Source organism: Mustela nivalis (genome assembly GCF_964662115.1).
Source record: "Mustela nivalis genome assembly, chromosome: 20".
Lineage (NCBI taxonomy): Eukaryota > Metazoa > Chordata > Mammalia > Carnivora > Mustelidae > Mustela > Mustela nivalis.
In genome coordinates this window covers 5,025,157-5,048,277 of record NC_139039.1, presented here as the reverse complement: position 1 = coordinate 5,048,277, position 23,121 = coordinate 5,025,157, and the positions used below count along the sequence as shown (strand labels likewise).

At 45.5% G+C, this 23,121-nt stretch overlaps 1 protein-coding gene and 1 long non-coding RNA gene across 2 annotated transcripts in view; both read left to right on the top strand.

Annotated features, from left to right (window-relative positions):
* Nucleotides 1-535: 535 nt before the first annotated feature.
* On the top strand, nucleotides 536-2,175 carry LOC309855318. Its single transcript, XR_014306723.1, has 2 exons — nucleotides 536-710; nucleotides 1,846-2,175. It is a non-coding gene; the product is annotated as an uncharacterized lncRNA (long non-coding RNA).
* Nucleotides 2,176-8,893: 6,718 nt separating this feature from the next.
* The window catches only part of GPAT4 (glycerol-3-phosphate acyltransferase 4), a 33,720-nt gene continuing 19,492 nt past the window's right edge, over nucleotides 8,894-23,121 (top strand). Inside the window, exons 1-2 of the mRNA XM_082715261.1 lie at nucleotides 8,894-9,100; nucleotides 20,976-21,982. Coding sequence (XP_082571387.1) covers nucleotides 21,818-21,982 — 165 coding nt within the window. The 5' untranslated portion in view covers nucleotides 8,894-9,100; nucleotides 20,976-21,817. The remainder of the gene's footprint in view (nucleotides 9,101-20,975; nucleotides 21,983-23,121) is intronic.

The window sequence follows — 23,121 nt, the reverse complement described above, 5'->3', positions numbered from 1 at the left end:
ACTTTGTAGCCTATGACCCTGTCACTCGGGCCACAACTGACTGAACCAGATATCCAAGCCCCAGGCCCTATATGAGTGATAACTGGTCAATGAGTGCCTCACCCAGTGACCTTCCTCTCTTCTTTGGATCACACCCAGGGGTCACATACACACCAAGGGGTACAGAGTAATAAATCGTTGCAGAAACAGAAACACAGAAAGAAGGCAGTGGCAAGCGTGATTAGGAAGAATCCCTGAGGTGGAGAGAAGGGCAGCCAAAAAGTGGGCAACAGGTCACTGCACAGGGAAGCGCCGCAAAGCAGACTCTGTCAAGGGAAGAGGCAGAGAAAAGTCTGTCTCCCTGGGGGGGAACCAGCCGCAGTGCAGTGCGCTGGAAACCCTCTCTTCCCTGGAAGCCTGGGCCCGTGTCATCGCCCTGCCTCTCCTCGCCCTCGACCACAACCACGGATAACCCCAGAGTGACCCCTCGGGCTGTCTGGGCAGGGGTGGAGTTCTGGCGGCCCCCGGCAAAGTGTCTGAGTCACACTCTCTCGTCACATCCTTTCGCTTCCCCAAGCGGTTCGGACGCGAAAGGCCTTTCTGATTGGCCGCCTCCAGGGGCCAGTGTCCCGAAGCGGCTGGCCGGCTGGGGGTCCGGAGCGCATAAGTACGTCCCGCTGGGGAGGGCGGTCCCAGACGTCGGGAGCTGCGGCTGCCGGGAGCCGCGAGGGGTAAGTGCTCCAGCCTTCGGGAACCGACGGGCTCCCCAGTGGCGCCCGACCTACAGCCCCCACCTGCTTGTGCTTCCTTTTACCCAGTTTCATCAGATATTTGCGGGCAGGGGACCCCAGGGGAGGAGAATTGCAGCGATGGGGCAGGGAGGAAGGGCAGGCTGGGCTCCCGTGGGGAATGCCAGGTCCTTCTGCCCCGTCCTCAGAATGCCCCTGCCCTCTTGTCGAAGGTCCCAGTGCTGCCGGCCTGTCTCCTGTGCCTCGCCCCATGCACCTCTGCCTCGGCCACAGCAGGTTGCCGCAGCAGCTCCCGCGATCCGGCCAAGCCCAGCTGCGGCCCCTGCGGCCCTTGCGCTCCTGCCTGGCACGACCTCCTAACCCCCAGGGCCCCAAGAAGCAGGTGGTGTTTGCAGACACCAAGGGGCTCTCGCTGACATCCGTGCACATGTTTGAGGACGCTGTGGGCGGAGACTCCGAGGAGGGCTCGTGTCACCCGTCTAACTTGCTGCGCCTCGCACCACCGCCATCCCCCTGCGCCTTTGGCCTCCCCGCATCTGGGCGGGACTCGCGGTTTCCGGGGACGCCCGCAGATCCGGAGAGGGTGCCCCGAGCTGAGCGCGTGGCAAGAGGGCTCCCTGCGAGGCACCCTGCGGGCGCGCGCTCTGGCTTTCCAGAAGGCCATGCAGGTGCGCACCGCCTTTGATGCCCGCGCCTCGTTCCAAGAAGCGCAGCGTTCACACCACGCGTCCTTGCAGAGATGAGACTGAGAACTTCGGCTTACAGGTGGCAAGGCCACCTAGAGTCCCGCGCCCTGGGGACGCCATCCGGCTCTGCTCCTCTTTAGGGTGTGCTCAGCAGCTTTGCGTGGTGCGCAGCTCACAGTCCCGCTCGTCAGACTGAAACTGAACTCTCTTGAGGGCCCACCCGCTGCGCCTGGGCAATGACTTTTTCTGCCTAGGCAGAGCTTGATTTTCTTGCCCAGGTGGTGCTTGTTTCCTCTCTCTCCAGGAGCCTCACCCAGACTGTTACTACCCGCCAATTCACACGGGGGGGGGGGGGTCGGCATGGAGGCAACTGCAGCCGCGCCCCTCTTCTCGGGACCCTACCCTTGAATGCCTCTCGTTCTTCTTCCTAGGGGGACAGGCTCACTTCCTGAGCGAATGAATGAGATTTCCTTCCGAAGATGCTCGGAAGGGCACCCTTTACCCTTCGCAGGGAAGGAAGCCTTGGGAATGTGGAACAGAAGGACCGTAAATAAAGTTTCTACATGTAATTCTGTAAAAGGCCTGGCAGAGAGGGTCAGGAGGAGTTCCTTATGTCGAAGATAAAGATGCAGCACAGATATGTGCTCTTTTACCTTCCTCCCTATCCTGAAAGGGCTAATTTTCTGGTAACTCAAAATCGTCTTGCCTCTTCAATGTGTGCCAATAAATAAATCACAAATAAATAAATTTGTTAAAGCATCTTCAGGAGTTCATCTTGTATCGTCTGCCAACACCAGACCCTTTCCCCCTCTTCCAGCCAGTAAGAGTCTGGGGAAACTCTACCTTAAAATAAATGTACTTTAAAAGCAAACATTTTTAACCTCTTAGAACATTCTTTGAAGTGTAATTTACCTAGACCCAGAAGCCAGACCTTGGTTCCTAGCTCCCTGTCCCTCCCCCACACACTTTCCCTCTTGTATTTATCCTCCCATAAATACAATTATTTTGTGTTAAACTGACTGAAACTGCTTATTGAACTGTTTGCTCCCCTCAGGCCCTTGGAAGCCTGGGACAGTCCCAACCATGTACATTGCTGGCCCACAGGCTGGCCACACCTGGGACACTCAAGACATTTGGGTTCAAATCATGCAGGAGTATTCAATTTATAATATTCTGAGATCCTTGGTCTTTGAAAGAGTTTAACCTCTGTTCAGAGGTTGTTCATTCTCTCAGATTATCGTTCATTAGATGACAAATTTTCAACATAAGGTTTTTGTTTTGTTTTTTGAAATCTTCATCTCCTCTGATCCTTGACTCCTTGGGCTACATTTATTGAGCAAGCAACATTTGCTTTATTTATTTATTTATTTATTTGTCCCTTAGAGGGCTTGCCCCTGGGTCACTCGCTCTGTGGTAAGACACCAGGTGGTTAACAGGGTAAAGATGGGGTCCACCTGGCAAGTTTCCAGCTGCAACTTCCTCATCTGATAAGGGATCCTACAGCACCTCCACTGTTTCCTCCCATCCCCCACCTGGAGCTTCTGGTCTTGACTCCTTTTTTCTTTTCTTTTCTTTTTTTTTTTTTTTAAGATTTTATTTATTTATTTGACAGCGAGAGAGATCACAAGTAGGCAGAGGCAGGCAGAGAGAGAAAGAGGGATGCAGGCTCCCCGCTGAGCAGAAAGTCCCACGTGGGGCTCTATCCCAGGATCCTGAGATCAGGACCTGAGCAGAAGGCAGAGGCTTAACCCACTGAGCCATGCAGGCGCCCCTCTAGTCTTGACTCCTTAAGAGATGATGGCGAATAGGGTGGGCAGTCCCCACAGGGTATGCTGTTAGGATTGTGAGTCAGCGTCCAAAATTAAAGCTTGTAAGAATCAACAGAAAAAATGAGCAGTCAGCTGTAAAGTGACTTACCCCTAGAATGCGTTGTGATACCGTTCTCATGAGACTAGGGTCTTCTGCAATCTCCCTGATGAGCTTTTCAGAAAATAAAGTTGGGGTCAGGGCCCACCACTGGAGATGGGAAGTCTTGGAAGACCATGTAGGTCAGGTCTCACAGTTTAAGGGGATGCTGAGGAATCTAGACTTAAAAGATATTATCTCCAGTGACATGCTCCTGCAACCACAGGGAGAGCTAACCGGATTGAAAAGAGATGCTGCTCCTTAGTCAGCCTTGAATTCCACATGTTTTAATGCCAGATCACAAAGTATATCATTGAATTAATATTTGATATTTTTATAAAGACTTAGTTTATAAATAGCATAACAGTGTTTGTAAATTTTGGAAAGACACACATGAATTGTATGCCGCAGTTGTAATCCTCTAATTCTTTTTTCTCTTTTATAGTGATAATCTCAGAAAAACAAAAGTGGCCGAGGACTCTTGACCTCTCAAAAGTCAGACTAAGACAAGCTGGCTTAATTTATGACGACCTTTCCTATGCAGGTAATTTTTCCATTCAGTGACCCCTTTGACTGTCTTTCCCCCACACACCCTGTATTGTCTACCAAATCTCATGCATTAGGTACTAGTTCATTCATGACTTTATTAAATACATGCATACTTTGTCAAGTTTCTGGTAGTCATCATGTAGTTTTAAGTCATTCAACAAATATTTTCTGAGCAACCACAATGCGCCAGACATCATGTTAACTATTGGGGCTAGAAAGATGGATAAAACAAAATTCACAGTCTGGTGAAAGGAGCCATACATATAGATGATTGATAAAAATAATGCGAGAGGCATCAGGCAGTGTTAGACACACATGGAGAGGAGAAAAAAAAGTGGGGGGGGCCACACAGAATGAATGAGCACTTAAGAAGAAATCAGAGAAAATGTGCTATTGGAGTTGACCCCCAAAGTGAGTGCCTAAAAGATGAGTAGGTGTTTGCCAAAATTACATTTCAATTAGCTTAAGTAGCCTTACTTATATATGTGATTTCCACAAGACTTGAATTGTTGTTACACTAATTGGAAACTTCCCTTTTCTCCCCACCCCCCAGGATCCCAGAAAGGCAGGGGGTGATAATGGCAGGCAGGAGTGAATTTTGGAAAATAGAGAGCTGGGCGAAGAGGAGGGGATGGCTGTATTCATCCAAGAGGACATTCTGCTCAGCCAAGTGTTTTTGGTTGTTTGGCAGGTAGAACCCCACACAAGCACAACTCCTGGGGTATATCAAATTGCCAGATTCTTTAGAGTTAAATAGCCCTTTCCTTTCCTCTTTCTTTCTTTCTTTCTTTCTTTCTTTCTTTCTTTTTTTCTAACTTTATCATCAACGTATTGATGTTGATTTGGCTTCCCAAGGAGACATTGCCATAAGGGTATGAACTAATGGATTCTAGTATTCCAGTTAATTTTGCATTTTCAATTATCCACCTAATTTAATTTTTCAAAAGCCCCCTTTATCAGTGTCTCCTGCAGATATGATTACTACAAATCAGTCCCCAGAAACGGAGAATCATCTTGCTGTGAATTGACAAATTTGGGTCTGTGAATTTTCAAGTTGAGAACCACAGTGTGGATGCAGTCAGAAAACCTGTCTTCTTCAGTTTGCTCTTAACCACAACGTCTCTGCTTCTTAAGTCAGAGTGTGCTTGTATTGATCTGATCCAACACGTGTATCGGCCATATTCTGATGACTCTCAGATTTAAATCACTGGAGCTCTCCTCCCAACTTCAGACTCCTACATCAAAGAGCATCACAAATGGTGGTTCCCCCCAAATTAAATACAGAATTACAGCATGATCTGGCAATCCCACTTTGGGGACTAGATCCAAAAGAATTGAAGGCAGCATCTCAGATATTTGCATATTCATGTTTGCAGCAGCATTATTCATAACAACCGACAGGTGGAAACAACTCCGATGCGCATCAGGGAATGAGTGGTAAAGTAAACGTGGCGTACACTTCTAGCACGACATTATTCAGCCTCCAGGAGGAAGGAAATGCTAACGCCTTACAACATGGATGAACCTGGAAGGCATTAGACTAAGTGAAATATACCAGCCCTGAAAAGACAAATATTCTATGATTTCACTAGATGAAAGAGGTATGAGTAATTAAACTCCAAAACAGAAGTAGAATGGTGGTTGCCTAAGGCTAGGGGAGAGGGAATGGGTAGTTTTTGTTTAATGGGTACAAGTTTTTGTTTTTCAAGATGAAAACTTGTAAAGATTGATCACATAATAATGTGAATATACTTAACACTACTGAATGGTACACTTAGAAATGGTTAAGATGGTAAATTTTATGTATATTTTACCACAATTAAAAAAGTATCTGTCTTCAGCTTGGGTCATGATCCCAGGGTCCTGGTATAGAGCCCCATCTAGAGCTCCCTGCTCAGTAGGGGTGTCTGCTTCTTCCTCTCCCTCTGTCCCTACCCCTGCTTGTACTCTCTGCCAAATAAATAAATAAAATCCTTAAAAAATAAAAATAAGATTAAAAGAATACACCTTTGCTTAATTTGTCTTTTTCTCTTGGTACTTAGAAATGAACATTGGTCTTGATAGTTGTTCAATAAATAGTTGTGGTTCACCTCTTAATGTCAAAGACTTTACACATGAAGAGATATCTGTGGAAGACAGGGAAGTTATGCAGCACACTTATGGGATCATTCTACTGGGGGAAGGAGTATCTTTTAAAAGGAGGATCTTCCCAGGTTCATAGCACCATTTGCCATACATGCAGCAAAAACAATGATTACAGAGGCACATTTTGGGAAATTAGCTCAAAGTGGGGGGTTGTCAACACTGTGATCCCCTTTTTACATTTATTTATTTATTTTAAAAGATTTATTTGAGAGAGAGTGTGTGCATGCACAGGGTTTGGTGGGGGAGTGGCAGAGGGAGAGAGAATCTCAAGCAGACTCCTGCTGATTTCAGTGCCCAGGGGGGACTCTATCTCAAGACCCTGAGATTGTAACCTGAGCTCAGATCAAGAGCCAGACACTTGACTGAATAAGCCATCCAGGTGCCCCAAGATCCCCCTTTCTTAATGGACTATCCTTCATCAGGTTTTTAAGATTACTCCCACAGTTTTTGTATTAAAAGAGCATTTTCATTCTAGAATGTGGCGAAACCTCAACAGCAACCTAAAGACAGTCCAAATTCAGAGTGAGAAGGAATTTCACATCAAAGGTAAGCCTAGTTGTGCTATGTATAGGCAGTGGGCTATATAAACGTACTGTGTGTCTAACTTTTCAAGCATTACTTACTCATCTTATCTCTCCTGTTTGTATTTCTCTGCCTAGAAGTGGATATGACAACGATCTGCCCAGATCATTGACCTTTGCAAACAAAATTCTGGAGCCAGAGGGAACCATTCTGGCTCCCTCTTCAAAAGAAGTTCGATTGCCTTCCTGCACTAAAGCAGTTTAGAGGATGCATCAAGGAGTGTGTGTGTGTGTGTGTGTGTGTGTGTGTGTGTGTGTGTTTATACCCAACAACTGAGTCTACTATTTGGCTGGGCAAAGAATCAATCAGTGTCATTTGTGTTGAGTCTCTAAAATGTGTGAAACATTTTTTAATTTCAAAATTATCGTCCAGAAAGAATGGGAATATATGGTGAGAATGGTAAGAAAATGTAAACACGGGGCGCCTGGGTGGCTCAGGGGGTTAAGTCTCTGCCTTCAGCTCAGGTCATGATCTCTGGGTCCTGGAATCATGCCCCACATCCAGCTCTCTGCTCAGCGGGAAGCCTGCCTCCTGCCCCCTCTCTGCCAACCTGAGATCTCTGTATGTCAAACAAACAAATAAATAAATATTAAAAAAAAAAAGAAAATGTAAACATGAATACACAAAAGCAGAGCACAAACTATTTCTAGCAGCAGGAAAGAAGACCAGATATCCAAATCCAAAAAGCATTTAAGGTGGTGGTGACCACTTCAAAACTCTAGCCCATGTCCACTTTCCTTTATGGAATTTAATCTAGTTGAAGATTTCCCATGACCATGCATCATTCAATTTTGTATTGTCATTGGAACAATGGGAAAAACTGGCCACATGGGAAGGGCTCCGTGAAGATATGTTAAATGAATAAATGATTGAGTTTAAAATATGGAGTAAGTCCCAAGCAGGTGTGGTGATGAGTACGAATGAGTGGCCCAGTGTTCTGGAATAGAGCCATCATTCTTTTTTTTTTTTTCTTTTTTTTTTAAGATTTTATTTGACACACAGAGAGAGATCATAAGTAGGCAGAGAGGCAGGCAGAGAGACAGGGAAGCAGGTTTCCTGCCGAGCAGAGAGCTTCATGTGAGGCTGGATCCCAGGACCTTGAGATCAGGACCTGAGTAGAAGGCAGAAGCTTAACCCATCGAGCCACCCAGGCGCCCCCAGAGCCGTCATTCTTACAGATTTTGAGGCCAAAGAATGTGGACCTTACCCTGAAAATTTATTATCAAGTTATTTAGCATGGAATGGCAATCTGACACTAGCATGTAGAATAAACTGGGGGCTGGGTGGGAAGGCTTGGTATTGGAGGTGAAAATGTCTTTCAAGAACAAGGGAAGGGGCGCCTGGGTGGCTCAGTGGGCTGAAGCCGCTGCCTTCAGCTCAGGTCATGATCGCAGGGTCTTGGGATCGAGCCCCGCCCCGCATCGGGCTCTCTGCTCAGCAGGGAGCCTGCTTCCTCCTCTTCTCTGCCTGCCTCACTCTGCCTGCTTGTGATCTCTGTCAAAGAAAGAAAGAAAGAAAGAAAGAAAGAAAGAAAGAAAGAAAGAAAGAAAGAAAGAAAGAAAGAAAGAAAGAAAGAACAAGGGGAAGGGCTGATTTTTTTCCTAAGGAGAATCCATTTGAGGGAAGATGATAAACTTGGGTTCTTGGGTTAGGCGTTTGAAGCCTGAAGTGCTGGTCAGAAATACACAGGCAAACTCCGGCAGTCACCAGCTGGACTTCAGCAAGAGATCCATTGGAAAGTTCCACAAACCCCTCGCACTCCCTGGCCTCATTAGCAAGACCAATGAGACTCGGGGATGATGAGGGTGGTTTCGAAGATGGTGGTGACGGTGGTGTCAGCGACGGCGACGTGATGGCAGCTAATGTTTCTTGAACGTGCCAGGCCTTGAGCTAGGTTCTTTACGTGCAGAACTGTATCTCACTGCGCACTCACAACTGCCCCAAGATGACAAGATAATTTAGGGACTCAAGCCTTTCTCGCTGATCCGGACTGATCCCACCCTCTCTAGAATCTACACGAGTGTACGCTGGGGGAAGTACCCCGTATTCGGGCCCGGGCACAGCTCAGAAACGTGGAGACCCCTCTTTAGGGAGCGCCCCACCTTATCAGAGCAGGAATCCCCGGGACGCGCGCCACGGTGAGGGGCAGGAGCCCAGGGCCCTCTGGAAGCACAGTATCAGCCTCTGCGGCGCACGGTCTGCCCGAGGTACCGGCTCCTCGCCCGCCAGGGGGCGCCTCGATCCGTCCTAGGCGCGCCCGACCGGGGGCAGGTGACGCGGCGCCCCGCCCCTCGGGGGGGGGGTCCCCGCCCAGCGCGCGCCCGGCGCCGGGCGAGAGATTAAACGGCGGGAGGGGTGGGGATGGGACGCGAGGGGTCACGTCAAAGCGGCGTAGACAAAGGGCGGGCGCGCGCACGTCTTTACGCACGCCTCGGCCGGCGGCGGCGGCCAAGGGCGGGAGGGATCGTCCGCGGAGGGATTGGGAGATTCGGAGCCTCACGGCCGGTGAGTATGACCGGGTTCCCGCCGGCCTGAAGGTCACAGGCCCCAGGGGAGCCGACTGCGGGCCGGGGGGTTCGGGGCCAGGCACCCCGCGAGCGGCCTGCGGGCTGGGAACCCCCTTCCTGCGCCGCTCCGGCGTCAGGAGACACCATCGCCGCTTCCCGGGGTTTCCCGGCCTGTCGGAGCGGTCCGCCCCTCGGCCGCAGTGGAACCGTCCGCGCCCCTCCCCGGCGAGCGTTAGCCGCGCCGCGCTCGGTCCCGCCGTGCTCCGGTCCCGCCGCAGCGGCCGGAGCCCCGCGCCCCGCACTCCCGGAGGCCGGTGCCGGGCGCTCCTGCCACTCCCTGCTCAGTCTGGCCCCGCGCCGCACGGGCGCCCCGCGCTTCTCCCGCATCCCGGGTGCTCCGCCGCGCGTCGTCCCCGAGCGTGGAGGCGGGGAGCTTGGGACGGCCGAGGGGGCACCGGGGAGGGGATCACGAGGAGGCGCTTCACCTGTAATTTCTTTCTGTCCTTCGGCTTCCCTGGGATGTAGAGGGGCCTCGCTGCTTCTCCAGAGGAACCCATTTTTCTTTCTTGAATTTAACCCCGAAACCCTTCGCCTTCCCGTCTCGATACGGCGCCCTGCAAGGCGTCCTTCCCGAGGGTCTTGTTGACGTTCTCCCTTCTGGTTCATGGAGGGTTTTAACTTCGGCAGTTTCGAAGTTAGGGAAAATCGACTCCGCGGAACACATGCATCGCTCTAGAAATAAGCTCCATACTGCACCGCTCCTGCCGGCGGGGCCACGGGTCTGCCCAGCGATAACCTCCTTGAGAGCATTTCCTTTTTGGCTCATTTTCCTTAATTTTGACTGAACCCTGCGTGCCTCTGCTCAGTTTCATCTCCTGTAGATACTGTCCCAACCCAAGGGAGATGGTGGGAAAGCGGTTATCCCTGTGCCAAAGACATAGTCATGATCATAACAGGCATCATAAATGCCAGTCTGGTATTCTTTCCTCACTTGATAGTGGTTTGTGTTTGTTTTTCCCCTTTCTGCCAACCTTGTATTATGGAGATTCAGATAGACAAAAAGAGATAAAATAGTAAGCCAGCATGTAGCAGCATCCAGCCTCAACGACTGATTTTCAGGTTAAGCCTGTCCCATCCATTTCCCCCTCCTCTAAGCTCTGGGATAAGTCCTTGATGTCAACAGTAGCTTGAGATTCAAAATAAAGATCGTACTGTGTAAAGTCATAACGTACTTTTCTGGGACAAAGTCTACTATTCGAATTTCTTTAAGAAATATGTAATAACATTGAAGAAGGGCGGGAAGAGAGCACCTAAAATGATCAAGGTACTAGAGGACAGGTTGAAAGAAAAAGTCTGTCAGATGTCAGTGAGAACTTCCAGGTCATCTTCCTTTTTCACTTTTGATGCACCCTCAGGGTCCTAAGGGTTCGGTGACTTGTCCGGATCACTAGGAATAAGAGTCCAACTGAGGCTGGAAACCTTGCCCAACTCCACATTCACTCTTCTTTCTCCTAATACTGCCTTTATGTTGTTTCTTTTAGGAAAGGGAAGTGTGTGGAAGGGCTCTAACAATGAAAGGTTTGGATGGGTTAATAGGAACTTTTCCATCAATTTCTGGAATAATGAAATTAGGGGATATGTCTTAAAATATTTCTTATGTCAGATATGGGACAAATGAGAAATTCTAATCCCAGTTTTAGTAAACATGGGAAAAGTGTGACCTTAGAAGGGGAATACCAGCTGAGAATAATTATGAACTTGAAAAGATGGAGATAACATTCACAGCTATTTCAGAATGAGCAGCTAAGGGAAATGAATGATTTGGCATACACTCCTGGTTTTGCTCTTGATAGCAGAACAATAGAACCTTTCTATGAAACATCCTTTCTTGACATTAAAAGATAAAAATCCTCAGCTAGATGTAACATGGATTAGGTGTTTGCTTTCATTTCTTTTTTTTCTTTTTCTTTTTTTTGTTTTCGTTTTTAACAAAACCATAGTATGTATTTCTTAGCACACTTTGTGCTGTGAAGTTTAAGTCTTCACCCTTAAAATTGGAGAGGATATTTTACCTCCAAGGAATACTGTGAGCAAAGGAATTTCTGTATATAGAGTTCATTGAGTTTGCTTTTAAGTTGTGTTTATATGATGTGACAAAGTGTTTGTAAATTATTTTCAAGATTTACTTTTGTTAGCTTGTGATTTAAAGGGCTCTAACAATGTGTGTTAGCTTATGAAACTAAGTGCTGAGAGAACAGCATTGGGGTGTCTTGGTAAATCATTACCCTACAGACATGGATGCAGGGAGAACTTTTATGATTTTGTGTGGGTTTTGTGGGGGTTTTGTTGTTTTTAAAGAGGGAGGAGGAAGGGGAGGGAAAGAATCTTAAGCAGGCTCCACACAAAGTACAGAGCCTTACCGTCAGGACCCTGAGATCATGACCTGAGCCAAAAATCAAGAGTCAGCACTTAACCGACTGAGTCACCCGGGTACCCCTAGTGTGGGTTTGTGTGTGTGTTTGTGGTATCAGAAAGAGTGCAGTGGTTAGCTAGGATTCTAACCTTGTAGCTAGTTTCTGCTGAAGAATAAACCACTTCTCATATCTGTATGAACATCACAAAATGTTACCTTTTATTAAAAATCTTTCTGGAGATAGAAGCCAGAGATTATCTGATCCTGATTGAACTGTACTACAAAATTGTTTCTTCAAATAAAATAGAACCTCATTATGGCTAGGCATTTACTTTTTTCTGCATCATTGTGCTCAAGGAGGACTTGATCAAGTATCATCAATTCCATGTATCACTAAACTACAGAATACTTAGGATAGCTTGAAGAGCACTGAATTTTAGAATTTGTAGGAATGTTCTAAAGCTTCTAACTCCTTTAAAGGTACTCTCTCTCCTTTAAAATATGCATACCCATGCACCTGCCACCCAGTCATGGCATCGTCTTGTTTCTTTGGGCACTCTTTGAGTGTGCATTGCACCTTCTTTTAAACTAGATGCCCGGGGTGCCTGGGTGGCTCAGTGGGTTAGAGCCTCTGCCTTCGGCTCGGGTCATGATCCCAGCATCCTGCTTCCTCCTCTCTCTGCCTGCCTCCCTGCCTGCTTGTGATTTCTCTCTCTGTCAAATAAACTAGAAGCCCAAGATCTGCAATATTAGAATGATGCTTTGTGAAAAGGAGGAACATAGTAAGTTTTTGTTGACCTTTTGAATTAAAATTCCAAAAAAACTGGTGAGGAAATTGAAATCCAGGGAAGCTGAATGATGTACAGACCAGGTAGTAACAAAGTTGTGCCTGAGCTCTTAACTAAGGAGACTCCTGAGTTCCAATTCTAAGCTCCTCTATGGGACTGTTTTCTTGACACAGCAGAGGAATGCGGAGGGAAAAAATATTTATGTTTGTTATTAATGCACATATTTTATTTTCAGGGTCTTCTTTAAACGCTTCAGATCTGGGGCACCTGGGTGGCTTAGTTGGTTAAGCATCCGACTCTTGATCTTGGGATCCTGAGTTTGAACCCTGCATTGGGCTCCGCTCTGGGTGTGGAGCCCCTTTAAATAAAAATAAATAGGGACGCCTGGGTGGCTCAGTCTTTAAGCATCTGCCTTCAACTCAGGTCATGATTCCAGTCCTGGGTCCTGGAATCGGAGCCCTGCATTGGCCTCTCCGCTCAGCAGGAAGCTTGCTTCTCCCTGTCCTGCTCCCCTGCTTGTGTTCCCTCTCTTGCTGTGTCTCTCTGTCAAATAAATAAATAAATAATAAACATATTTGATCAGTGTTAACTAATAGAAATAGAGAACACATCATATATATAATTTTACATTTTGTAATAGCTACTTTTTAAAAAAAAATTTTTTTTCCTCAAAGATTTTATTTATTTGTTAGAGAGAGAGCACAGTCAAGCGCTCGCACACGCACAAGCAGAGGGAGTGGCAGGCAGAGAAAGAAGCCGGTTCCTTGCTGAGCAAGGAGCCTGATGGTGGGACTGGATCCCAGAATGGTGGGACCATGACCTGAGCTGAAGGCAGATGCTTAACCAGCTGAGCCACCCAGGCGTCCCATGTAAGAGCCACTTTTAAAAAAATACAAAGAAACATGAAAATAATTTTAATCATGTATTTTATTTAACCCAAATTATCCAGAATGTCACTTAAATGTGTAATCAAGATACAGATTATTAATGAGGTCTTTTACATTTAGTTTTTCACAGAACATTTAAATCCAGTGTGTATCTTATTTACATTTACAACATATTTCAATTTGGACTACCCACATTTCAGGTGCTCACGAGTTATATGTGATTAGTGGCTGCTGTGTTGGACAACACGGAGTCACTGTCAGCTGAGCATAAAGATAAAGGAGGATTTTAGGTTCTTAGTAATACTCAATTCTGAGGTTACAATAGTTTGTGGTTGTGATCATTGTTTTTTTTTTTGTTTCATGTCTTAGTGATTTTTCTCTGCATAATTAGGATTGCTTCAAGTTTGTAGCAAGTTGAATAGAGAAGTCTGATGGTCCACAAATTACCTTTGTGATGAAATGCTTTCTTGTCCTTTTTTTGGGGGGGGGGGGCTGTGGGATCAATCTTCTCTCTCTCTCTCTCTCTCTAACCATTTTGACCATTTTAAAGTGTATAGGCCAGGAATAATGCTCTCTCATTTTAAAATAACACTATTTAGTTGGGGGTGGGGTGGGGAGCTTGATTTTTAAAAAACAACCAGTAGCAAAACTAATAAAATAACCTAATAAAAAATGGGTAAAGATTTGAACACTTCACCAAAGAAGATAGACAGATAGTGAATAAGCACAAAAGATATTCAGTATCATTGGTCATTGGGGAAATGCAAATTAAAACTATGAGCTGCCACTTCACATCAATTCGTGTGTCTAAAATTAAAAAGACTGATCCTGTCAAGTGGTGGTGAGGTTGTAGAGCGAATAGATCTTTTGTACATTGCTGGTGAGGATGCAAAATGTTGGTACAACCCTTTAGAAAGCAGTTTGGCGGGATGCCTTGGAGGCTCAGTTAAGTCTGCCTTAGGCTCAGTTCACCACCCTGGGCTGCTGGGATTCAGTCCGGCAGAGTCCTGCCTGGGCTCCTTGCTCAACAGGAAGCCCGCTTCACCCTCTGCCTGCCACTCCCCGGGCTTCTGCGCTTTCTCTGACAGATAAATAAAATTGTTGAAAGAAAAGAAAGAAAGCAGTTTGGCAGGTAAACATACACCTGCTTTAGGCTCCCATCAGTACACTCCTAGGTATTTATTTACCCAAGAGAAATTAAACTGTTTGTCTGTGTAAAGACTTGTAGATAGCAGCTTTATTCGTAACAGTTCCAAACCGGAACAGTCCAGTTGTTGGTCAGTAGGTGAATGCGTACGCGAATGTGGCGTACCTATACATTGGACTCCCGCTCAGCAGTAAAAAGGAATGAACTCGTGACCTGTGCAGCAACATGAAGGACTCTCAGAGTAATTATGCTGAGTGAAATAAACCAGACAGAAAAAAGTTAAAAAGTAAATAAAAGTCCAGAAAGTTGCTTCCAATTACATATGTGGAGCTCTCAGAGCAGCGCTCAGGTCAGGTAATGAAATGTCGTGGGTCTTAAAACTCCAGTAAATCAAATTGTCCTTTCTTAGGCTGATTGGCCCCAGAACCAAATATCCTGTGACCTTTGTCTGTTTTTTCTTTTCCAGCTCTGGAGACTTCATGTTGCTTTGGGGGATCTTGGTACCAGGTTTCTTATTACCCGGTTCCAAGTTGGGTTAGTCCTTTGTAGGCAAGGGGAAAGTTATGTAAGGTCAGTGACTTAGTTAAGAGGAAGACCCCAGAACTGACTGTATTACTGTCTTCTTTCTGGTGAGTTGAGTTATCCTTTAGCTTACTGTATTTTGACTTGGTCTTGAACCATTTATTTTATCTAGGATCGATGTCAGCTCTGTCTTTAGTCTTGGTTTTTTTAGCGCTTCAGATTCACTTCAGCCTAGTAGCTCTGAGTGCTGCCCTGTTCCCTTGGAAACACTGTATACTTCCTCCGAAGCAAGGGCTTTCCATTCAAGCAAATTTCTTCTACTCCACTACTCTGATACACTTGACATTCAGTTCACTCAGCACTGTTACCTATTCAAAATGGTAAATAAGATTTTAAAGGTAGCAAAAAGATAAAGTGAACTCTCCCTTACACTCCTAGAGGCAGCAACTATAGCCATTTTTGTATCTTTCCAGAGATCTGTATCTTTGCAAATACATATAAACTGTATATATTTTTCCTTTTCCTCCCTCTCAGTTGGTATTTACTGGGGGCATTGTTTGGCATCTAACTGGTAGATTGTTTATCAGTGCACAAGTAAATTCTTTTTTCATTTAACAGATGAATAGCATTCCATTGTATCTTCTGTTGATTGTGGCCGGTGATGTTTCCTTGGCTATTATAGACAGTGCTGCAGTCAGAAAATGTGCACACACATCATCTTATATATGCATCAGTACAGGGTTTCTCAGCCTCAGCACCCTTGTCATTTGGGGCCGAGTAATTCTTCGCTGCCAGAGGTGACCTACGTATTACAGGATGTTTAGCAATATCCTTGTCGTCTTTGTACTCATTGCCGGTAGCTCCCCGTCCCAAGTCCTGACAACTAAAAGGTCTGCAGACATTACCAAATGGTGGGGAGAGTGTTGAGGGAGAGGTTAGGGGGCAAATGGCCCCTGGTTGAAAACTACTGCTCTAATCTATGAGGTTTTTTGTTTCTTTGTTTTTTGTTTAGAGAGAGAGTATGCAAGCAGGAGGGGGCCAGAGAGAAGAAGAGAGAGAATCTTAAGCAGGCTCCACGCCCACGGTGGAGATCATGACCCTGAGATCATGACCTGAGCCAAAATCAGGAGTTGAATGGTCAGCTGACTAAGCCATCCAGGCACCCCTCTGATTTATCTTTTTTTAATCTAATTTAAGATGCATTTTTAGAGGTAGAATTTCTGGAGCTGAGGTTGTGTGTATTAAAATTCTGATGGCCCGGGGGCCTGGGTGGCTCAGTCGTGAAGCAGCTGCCTTTGGCTTAGGTCATGGTTGTCCCACGGTAAATCATAATGAGGGGAGCCTGGGTGGCTCATTTGGTTTGTTAAGTGTCCGTCTTTTAGTTTCTTTTCTTTTCTTTTCTTTTTTTTAAAGATTGTATTTATTTATTTATTTGACAGAGAGAGGGAATACAAGCAGGGGGAGTGGGAGAAGGAGCCTGATGTGGGGCTTGATCCCAGGACCCTGGGATCATGACACAAGCCAAAGTCAGCCACCCAACGACTGAGCCACCCAGCCGCCCCACCTCTACCCCCAGCTCTTGGTTTATGCTCGGGTAATGATCTCAGAGTTGTAAGATCTAGCCCTGCTCTGGGCTCTGCCCTGAGCATGGAGTCTGCTTGAGATTCCCTTTTCCTCTCCCTCCCCCTCTGCTCCCTCTCTTGCGTGTGCATGCACAGATTCTGTCTCAAATAAATAATATTTTTAAAAAATCATAAGGAAGTGGGAGGGCCTCGGTGGCTCTGTGGGTTAAGCCTCTGCCTTTGGCTCAGGTCATGATCTCAGGGTCTTGGGATTGAGCCCCACATCCGGGTCTCTGCTCAGCAGGGAGCCTACTTCCCTCTCTCTGCCTGCCTCTCTGCCTACTTGTGATCTCTCTGTCAAATAAATAAATAAAATCTTTAAATAAAATCATAAGAGAAAATACATTTATGGCACTATATTTTTCCAAAAAATCCATATGTAAGTGGACCTGCACAATTCATACCTGTATTGCTGTTCAAGGGTCAGCTGTATTTGGTTCTGTAGTTAGAATCATAAATGTCCTTGTCTTGTGATTGGGTCAGAATTGGTTTAAATGAGCTGATATAAATGAAGTTCCCTCTGTTATTTTCTCTTCCAGGATCCTGTTTTTCTTGCTAACTAACAATCATCAAAGTGTGAAATTTTGTGTATGCTTATTTGCTTAACACCTGTTTCTAGGCATATTTGCTCACCTCTAAATACCACCTGACCTAATGTGTGGCATATATTATGTGCCCAGTGAATATATGTTGAATGAATGAACTTGTCACTCTGAGAACTGACGAACACTAGAAATTGGGTCATTTGGGGGCCTAAAGCCTAAAGGCCCCATTTGCCATTCAGTGGGCTGAAGAGTTTAGCTAGTGGTGGGTTGTGTCTTCTGAGAGGCTCATAACTACTTGGTTCTTGGGTTTTTCTCTGGACCCTTTGGGCTGTTAGGGGTACTTTGGTGCAAATAACTCTGTGTGAGTTTGGCTGAAAGCTGTGGAAATTAAGAGAAATGAGCAAATACTACCTCATGGTTATGGAGTCATATTTATTTGAAGCAAAGGGATAGCCTTTCCTAAGTGAGATTATTCTAAGTGAAATTATCCAGATAATTTATCCACAATTATCTGGAAATTGTGGTGTGGTTGAGCTCTGCCATGACTAATTTTCTGATATTATTTCCAGATATCAAAGTTTGTGTTAAAGGGGCCTAAGACAGTAGTCTTCTGGTTTCAGTGGCTGCTCTGCTAATCCAGCAAGATGTTGGGAACTCTGTTTGATAACTGCAGTTTGCTTGCTTTTTCTCTTTACTTCTAAGAATTTATGTGAGGATTGTTCAGCGTTGGCCAGATAACTTGTTTGGCTAGTGACTATTCTCTTTGTTCTGGAGTCTGGCACTCACAAACATGAGCTCAAGTGGTGGGCAGGACCATAGAGGGGAGTGCCTCTGGGTCAGGGGGAAAGAGTGGCTGGGTCATGGGTTGGCAAACTCTAGGGTCAGATAGGAAGTATTTTAGGCTTTGCTGGCCGTGGTCTCTGTCACAAATTATTCTTTGTTTTTTTTACAATTCTTTAAAGATACAAAAACCATTCCTAGCTTGCGAGTCTTAGAAAAACAGGCCAAAGCCAGATTTGCCCCACAGGCCCTGGTTCTCCAACCCTTGAACTAAGTGAAGAAATTAGTTTATTGCTAAATGTGTTTAATGTTTGGGGACATGAACCCAGAATAACCTTGGGAATTGTCAGTTGATTGTGATTCAAAGAAAAGAGATCTAAACTCTTGGATGGGAAGTCATAGTGTCTGTCACCTTGTGTCCATGAAACTCAGGGTAACCATGGCCAGTGGGACAGAGGGATTTTGCTGCTGCTTTCCCAGGGGAATGCTGGACAAGGGAGACAGGGACCGAAGAGGGGAAGAGATGTGGCCCTACAATTAGGCAGGAATTAGGTTTAAAGAATACAGTGACTCAGCAAATTAATCAGGAATATTTCTAATTTCCTCAACCTCTGCTGGGTTGTTGTTAGAAATCTGGCATGTGGAGTCAGTTTGGCCAGTTTATATAAAAGAGCAGGTTTGTACCTGGGATTCTGAGAACACCAAATTCTGATACATGAATCCAGTTTGGCCTTGTGGTTTTTCCCTGACCACAGAAAGTTCTGTAGACCAGGCCTGGCACAAAGGAAGTGTTAATTTATTCCAGGGTAGTTTGAGAGCTAGGAGGGCATACTGATTAAAGAGCAGGGACTGAGACAGAGCCCCTGCTCCAGATTCCTGCTCTGCTACTTAGTAGCTGTGTCATTCTGGGTAACATACTTAATCCTCTAAGCCTCGGTTTTGCCCTGTGTCAGATAGCAGTGGTAGTAAAACTCCACCATAGGGTTGTGAGACTTAGGTGAGGTCAGATATGGAAAATGTTTGCCATGTGAGCTCAGGCTCTGTGGTGGTGTTAGCATGCGGTAAAAGTTAGCAGTGGTGGTGACCATGTGAATGTGGAAGAACTGGAGGATCCAAAACAGGAACTACTGTTTGTGACTCAGTGCCACGAAATACCTTGTCCTTTTGATTTAATCATGAAATGTGTGGGTATGTAATGGGAGCAGTACTGGGTTAGGAGTCTGAAGAACTAGATCTGTCTCTCTCTGTCTTCATTTCCTAATTGATAAAATGGAAGTAATACCGTTGGCGGGTTATAAAAGAACCTATGAAAGGCCTCTAAGAGTTCTAAAAAGTCACTGGACAAAATTTAAGGTAAAGGTAGTAACCTACTTATTTGTTCAATTTCTTGACCTTCTGAATGTGTAGGAACTGAGCCAGAAGATGATTGGTATGAAGCTGCAGTGTTTGCCAGAGATTTGAAAGGACTTTCCCAAGTGCAGGACTTGCATTGGTAACTTGTGGTTAGGGATAAGTAATATAAAATTGAAATGCTTTTGTAAGATATTTAAAATAGTGGAGTTCATGAGTGGCTGTATTAAGTGGAAAAAGCCAATCTGAAAATTCGACTCCCAATTGTAAGACATTCGGGAAAAGGCAAAACTACCCAGACAGTAAAAGAGCAGTGGTGGCCAGGGTAGGGCCTCAGGAAAGGGGGGAATGAATAATCAGAGCCCAGGGGATTTTTAGGGCAATGAAAATACTAAACGATACTATCCTGGTGGATACATGTCATTTTACTTTTGTCCAGACTTCTAAAATGTGCAGCACCAAGGGTGAGCCCTGATGTAAGCTGTGGACTTTGGGTGACTCTGATGTGTCAGTATAGGTTTGTCAACACTTGTAACAAATGTACCCTTCTGGTGCAGCTCTTGATAATGGGGTGACTATACATATGTTAGTCATGTTAGGGATGGGGGTATGTGGGAAATCTATCTTCCATTTAGTTTTGCTGTGAAACCCAAACTGTTCTAAGGAAAATAGTCTTTAAAACAAAAAAGAGTGACCAGTGTGGGAGATGGACAGCTGGAGTTTAATCAACATGTAGAAAGTGTGATAACATCTTATAAAATTATAACTGTGTTTCCTTTTCCCCTGCAATTCCATTTCTAGACTTTATCCTGAAAATATATTTATATTTCCATGTGCATTTTGTATGCTAAATCACGTATGCACAGGGTTGTTCATTACATTACTTAAATAACAAAAAAGTGGAAACATTGGTGTTCAACCTCAGGAAACCAGTTAACTGACTTATGGTACAGTCTTTCTGCCTTACTTCTCTTTTTTTTTTTTTTTTTTTTAATTAATTTATTTGTTAGAGAGTAGAGTGCAGGCATCCATGCAAATGGGGAGGGTCAGAGGGAGAGAGACTCTTAAGCAGAATCCCTGCTAAGCATAGACCCTGTTGCAATGTTCAGTCCCATGACCCTAAGATCACAACCGGAGCCGAAAGCAGGGTTGGTCACTTAACCAACTGAGCCACCCACGTGCCCCTCTGGTACATATAGTCTTAAAGTTGAGAACTGTGCACCTGGAGAGAGTGAGGGAGCTCTGCATGTGCTGATGGAGTATTCGTCCAAGACACGGTAAGCTGAAGACACAAACTGAAACACGAGTTGAAGAACAGTGTGCAGAATGTGGCGTCATTATTGTTGTCAGGGTGAGGGGTAAGCAGAAAAGCAAGCTATGATTTCCTCCTCAGCACAGAATACCTTGGGAAAAATATGAAGCTGGTAACATGGTTGCGTCTGCAGACAAGGACTCTGGGGAACTGAGGACAAGTAGGAGGGCGGTCTCCTTCTGTAGTATAAATGAAACGTGGTATATATCCATACATGGTGTATCTTTTGTCCAGACTTCTAAAATGTGGCATATATCCATATATTTTCTCTTCAGAAAGTTGGCCACAGATTATTTGTTGGAATTAAAGCCATATGAAACATCTCCATTTGCTTTCTGCATTTGCGTCTGCCACCTGTTGCTGTGCCTGCTCCCTTTGACCTTGATGACTCGAGAAGCTGGCACTGACTCTAGGCTTACTCTACAACAGGCCCCCCCACCTCCAAAGCATATTGATGTTTCTCCTCTTGATTTGTGTGACTGATGGTGTTTCTGTTTCCACCCCCAGCTTTGGCAGCATGTAAGCAACTTCTTGCCAAGAACCCAGGTCACTGCTGAGAAGGGGGCCTTAGGGAGAAGAATATCCAGAGGAAACCAATGCCAGACACGTCTGGAGTCACACTCAACGCAGGCAGCATGAGACATTCTGTGCCAGCATCTGTGTCCTGCTGGCAAAGACTGTAGCTCTCCAAGTTGGAGGGTCCTGGAAGCAGCACGCACCAGGAGCCTCTCGAGAGGAAGAATGGGGCCAGATGTGAACTCTCTACAATGAACACAGTTTTCAGCTTATGAAGGAGTTTTAAGTAAAATAATTATTTAATTTCCACATATTCAAGTTCGGTAGCCTTCTGTGTGAAGAGCCAGCAGTCACCCCACCCCCCCGCCCCCACAAAAGTTATCAGGATTATTCTGGCACCAAGTTGAACTCTTCTTGGTACTTCTGGCAATGACAGATCTTCAGGACAGATTTATCTGTTAAATGCTCTTGAGCAGGAAAGAAAAAGTAAAACTTCTGGAAGGAGCGGGAAGTAGCAGAGCAGAGGTCCCTCCCTCACTACGCACTTTCACACAATCTCTGCCTGGACTCGGATGCTTGTACTGAAGATTGGTCCTGCCTCATTCACTTCCAAAGTCCATCAATTCTGGGAGAGCTGGCATTTTCGGACTGCCTCCTGTGGCCTTTTTTACTGTCCTTCTGCCTATAGGCAGTCAAATAATGTGACTTGGAACGGGGTTTGCTATCCTATGGGGACTTGCTTTCTTTCCCAGGCTGGTGCTGTCTGACGGGACCATCGGAAGACGGTGGTTTGTTCTCGGGGGAGGGCACTGGCCTTGCCTGGATCCTCCACCATGTTCCTGTTGCTGCCTTTTGATAGCCTGATTGTCAACCTTCTGGGCATCTCCCTGACTGTCCTCTTCACCCTCCTCCTTGTTTTCATCATAGTCCCTGCCATTTTTGGAGTCTCCTTTGGCATCCGAAAGCTCTACATGAAAACTTTGTTAAAAATCTTTGCGGTAAGTTTTACTATTTACAAATGGTTGCTTCACAGAGGAGGGGAGAAATACTGTTATTAGTAAAGAGTTTTTCTTTCTTTTTTTTTTTTTTTCTTTAAGGTTATTTATTTATTTATTTATTTATTTTTAAGATTTTATTTATTTAGGGGCGCTTGGGTGGCTCAGTGGTTTGGGCTGCTGCCTTCGGCTCGGGTCATGATCTCAGGGTCCTGGGATCGAGCCCCGCATCGGGCTCTCTGCTCCGCAGGAAGCCTGCTTCCCTCTCTCTCTCTCTCTCTGCCTGCCTCTCTGCCTACTTGTGATCTCTGTCTGTCAAATAAATAAATAAAATCTTAAAAAAAAAAGATCTTATTTATTTAATTGAGAGAGAGCATGAACGAGGAGAAGGTCAGAGAGAGAAGCAGACTCCCCATGGAGCTGGGAGTCCGATGCGGGACTCGATCCCGGGATTCTAGGATCATGACCTGAGCCGAAGGAAGTCGTCCAACCAACTGAGCCACCCAGGCGTCCCTTTCTTTAAGGTTATTTATTTATCTTTTTGATGGAGAGAAAGAGGCACAAGTAGGCAGAGCAGCAGGCAGAGGGAGAGGGAGAAGCAGACTCACCGCTGAGCAGGGATACGCCCCACCCTCCGCAATGTGGGGCTCAATCCCAGGACTCTGGGATCATGACCTGAGCCAGAGTAGATGTTTAATGGACTGAGCCACCCAGGTGCCCCAGCAAAGTTTTTTTCTTATTTGAAAGATTATCTCTTTATTGCATACAGAGAAATGTGTACCTGTGAAAGCATTTAACAGACCTTTTCTTTCCAAGGTAAGGTACTTGTATGTATGCTTGATTCTTCCAAGCAAAGGAACCTATTCCATAACTCCATACCTTCAAAGAGAGGGGCTTAGCATTTAAGAAAAAAATCATTGCCAGACTCTGCCTTATCTTATGTAGCAAATAATGAAACACAGAGCTGCTGCTCACATATTCCCTCACTAATAGGTTTGGGAGAGACTTTTTTCTCTTTTTAGACTTAAATATTTTAAATAGGTTCTTGCATTTCAGATAAAAGATAACGGGGCAGGGCATTTGATGAATTGTTTGATTTTCTTAAAGATACAGGAGGACAATTAACTTCTTAACATATGTCA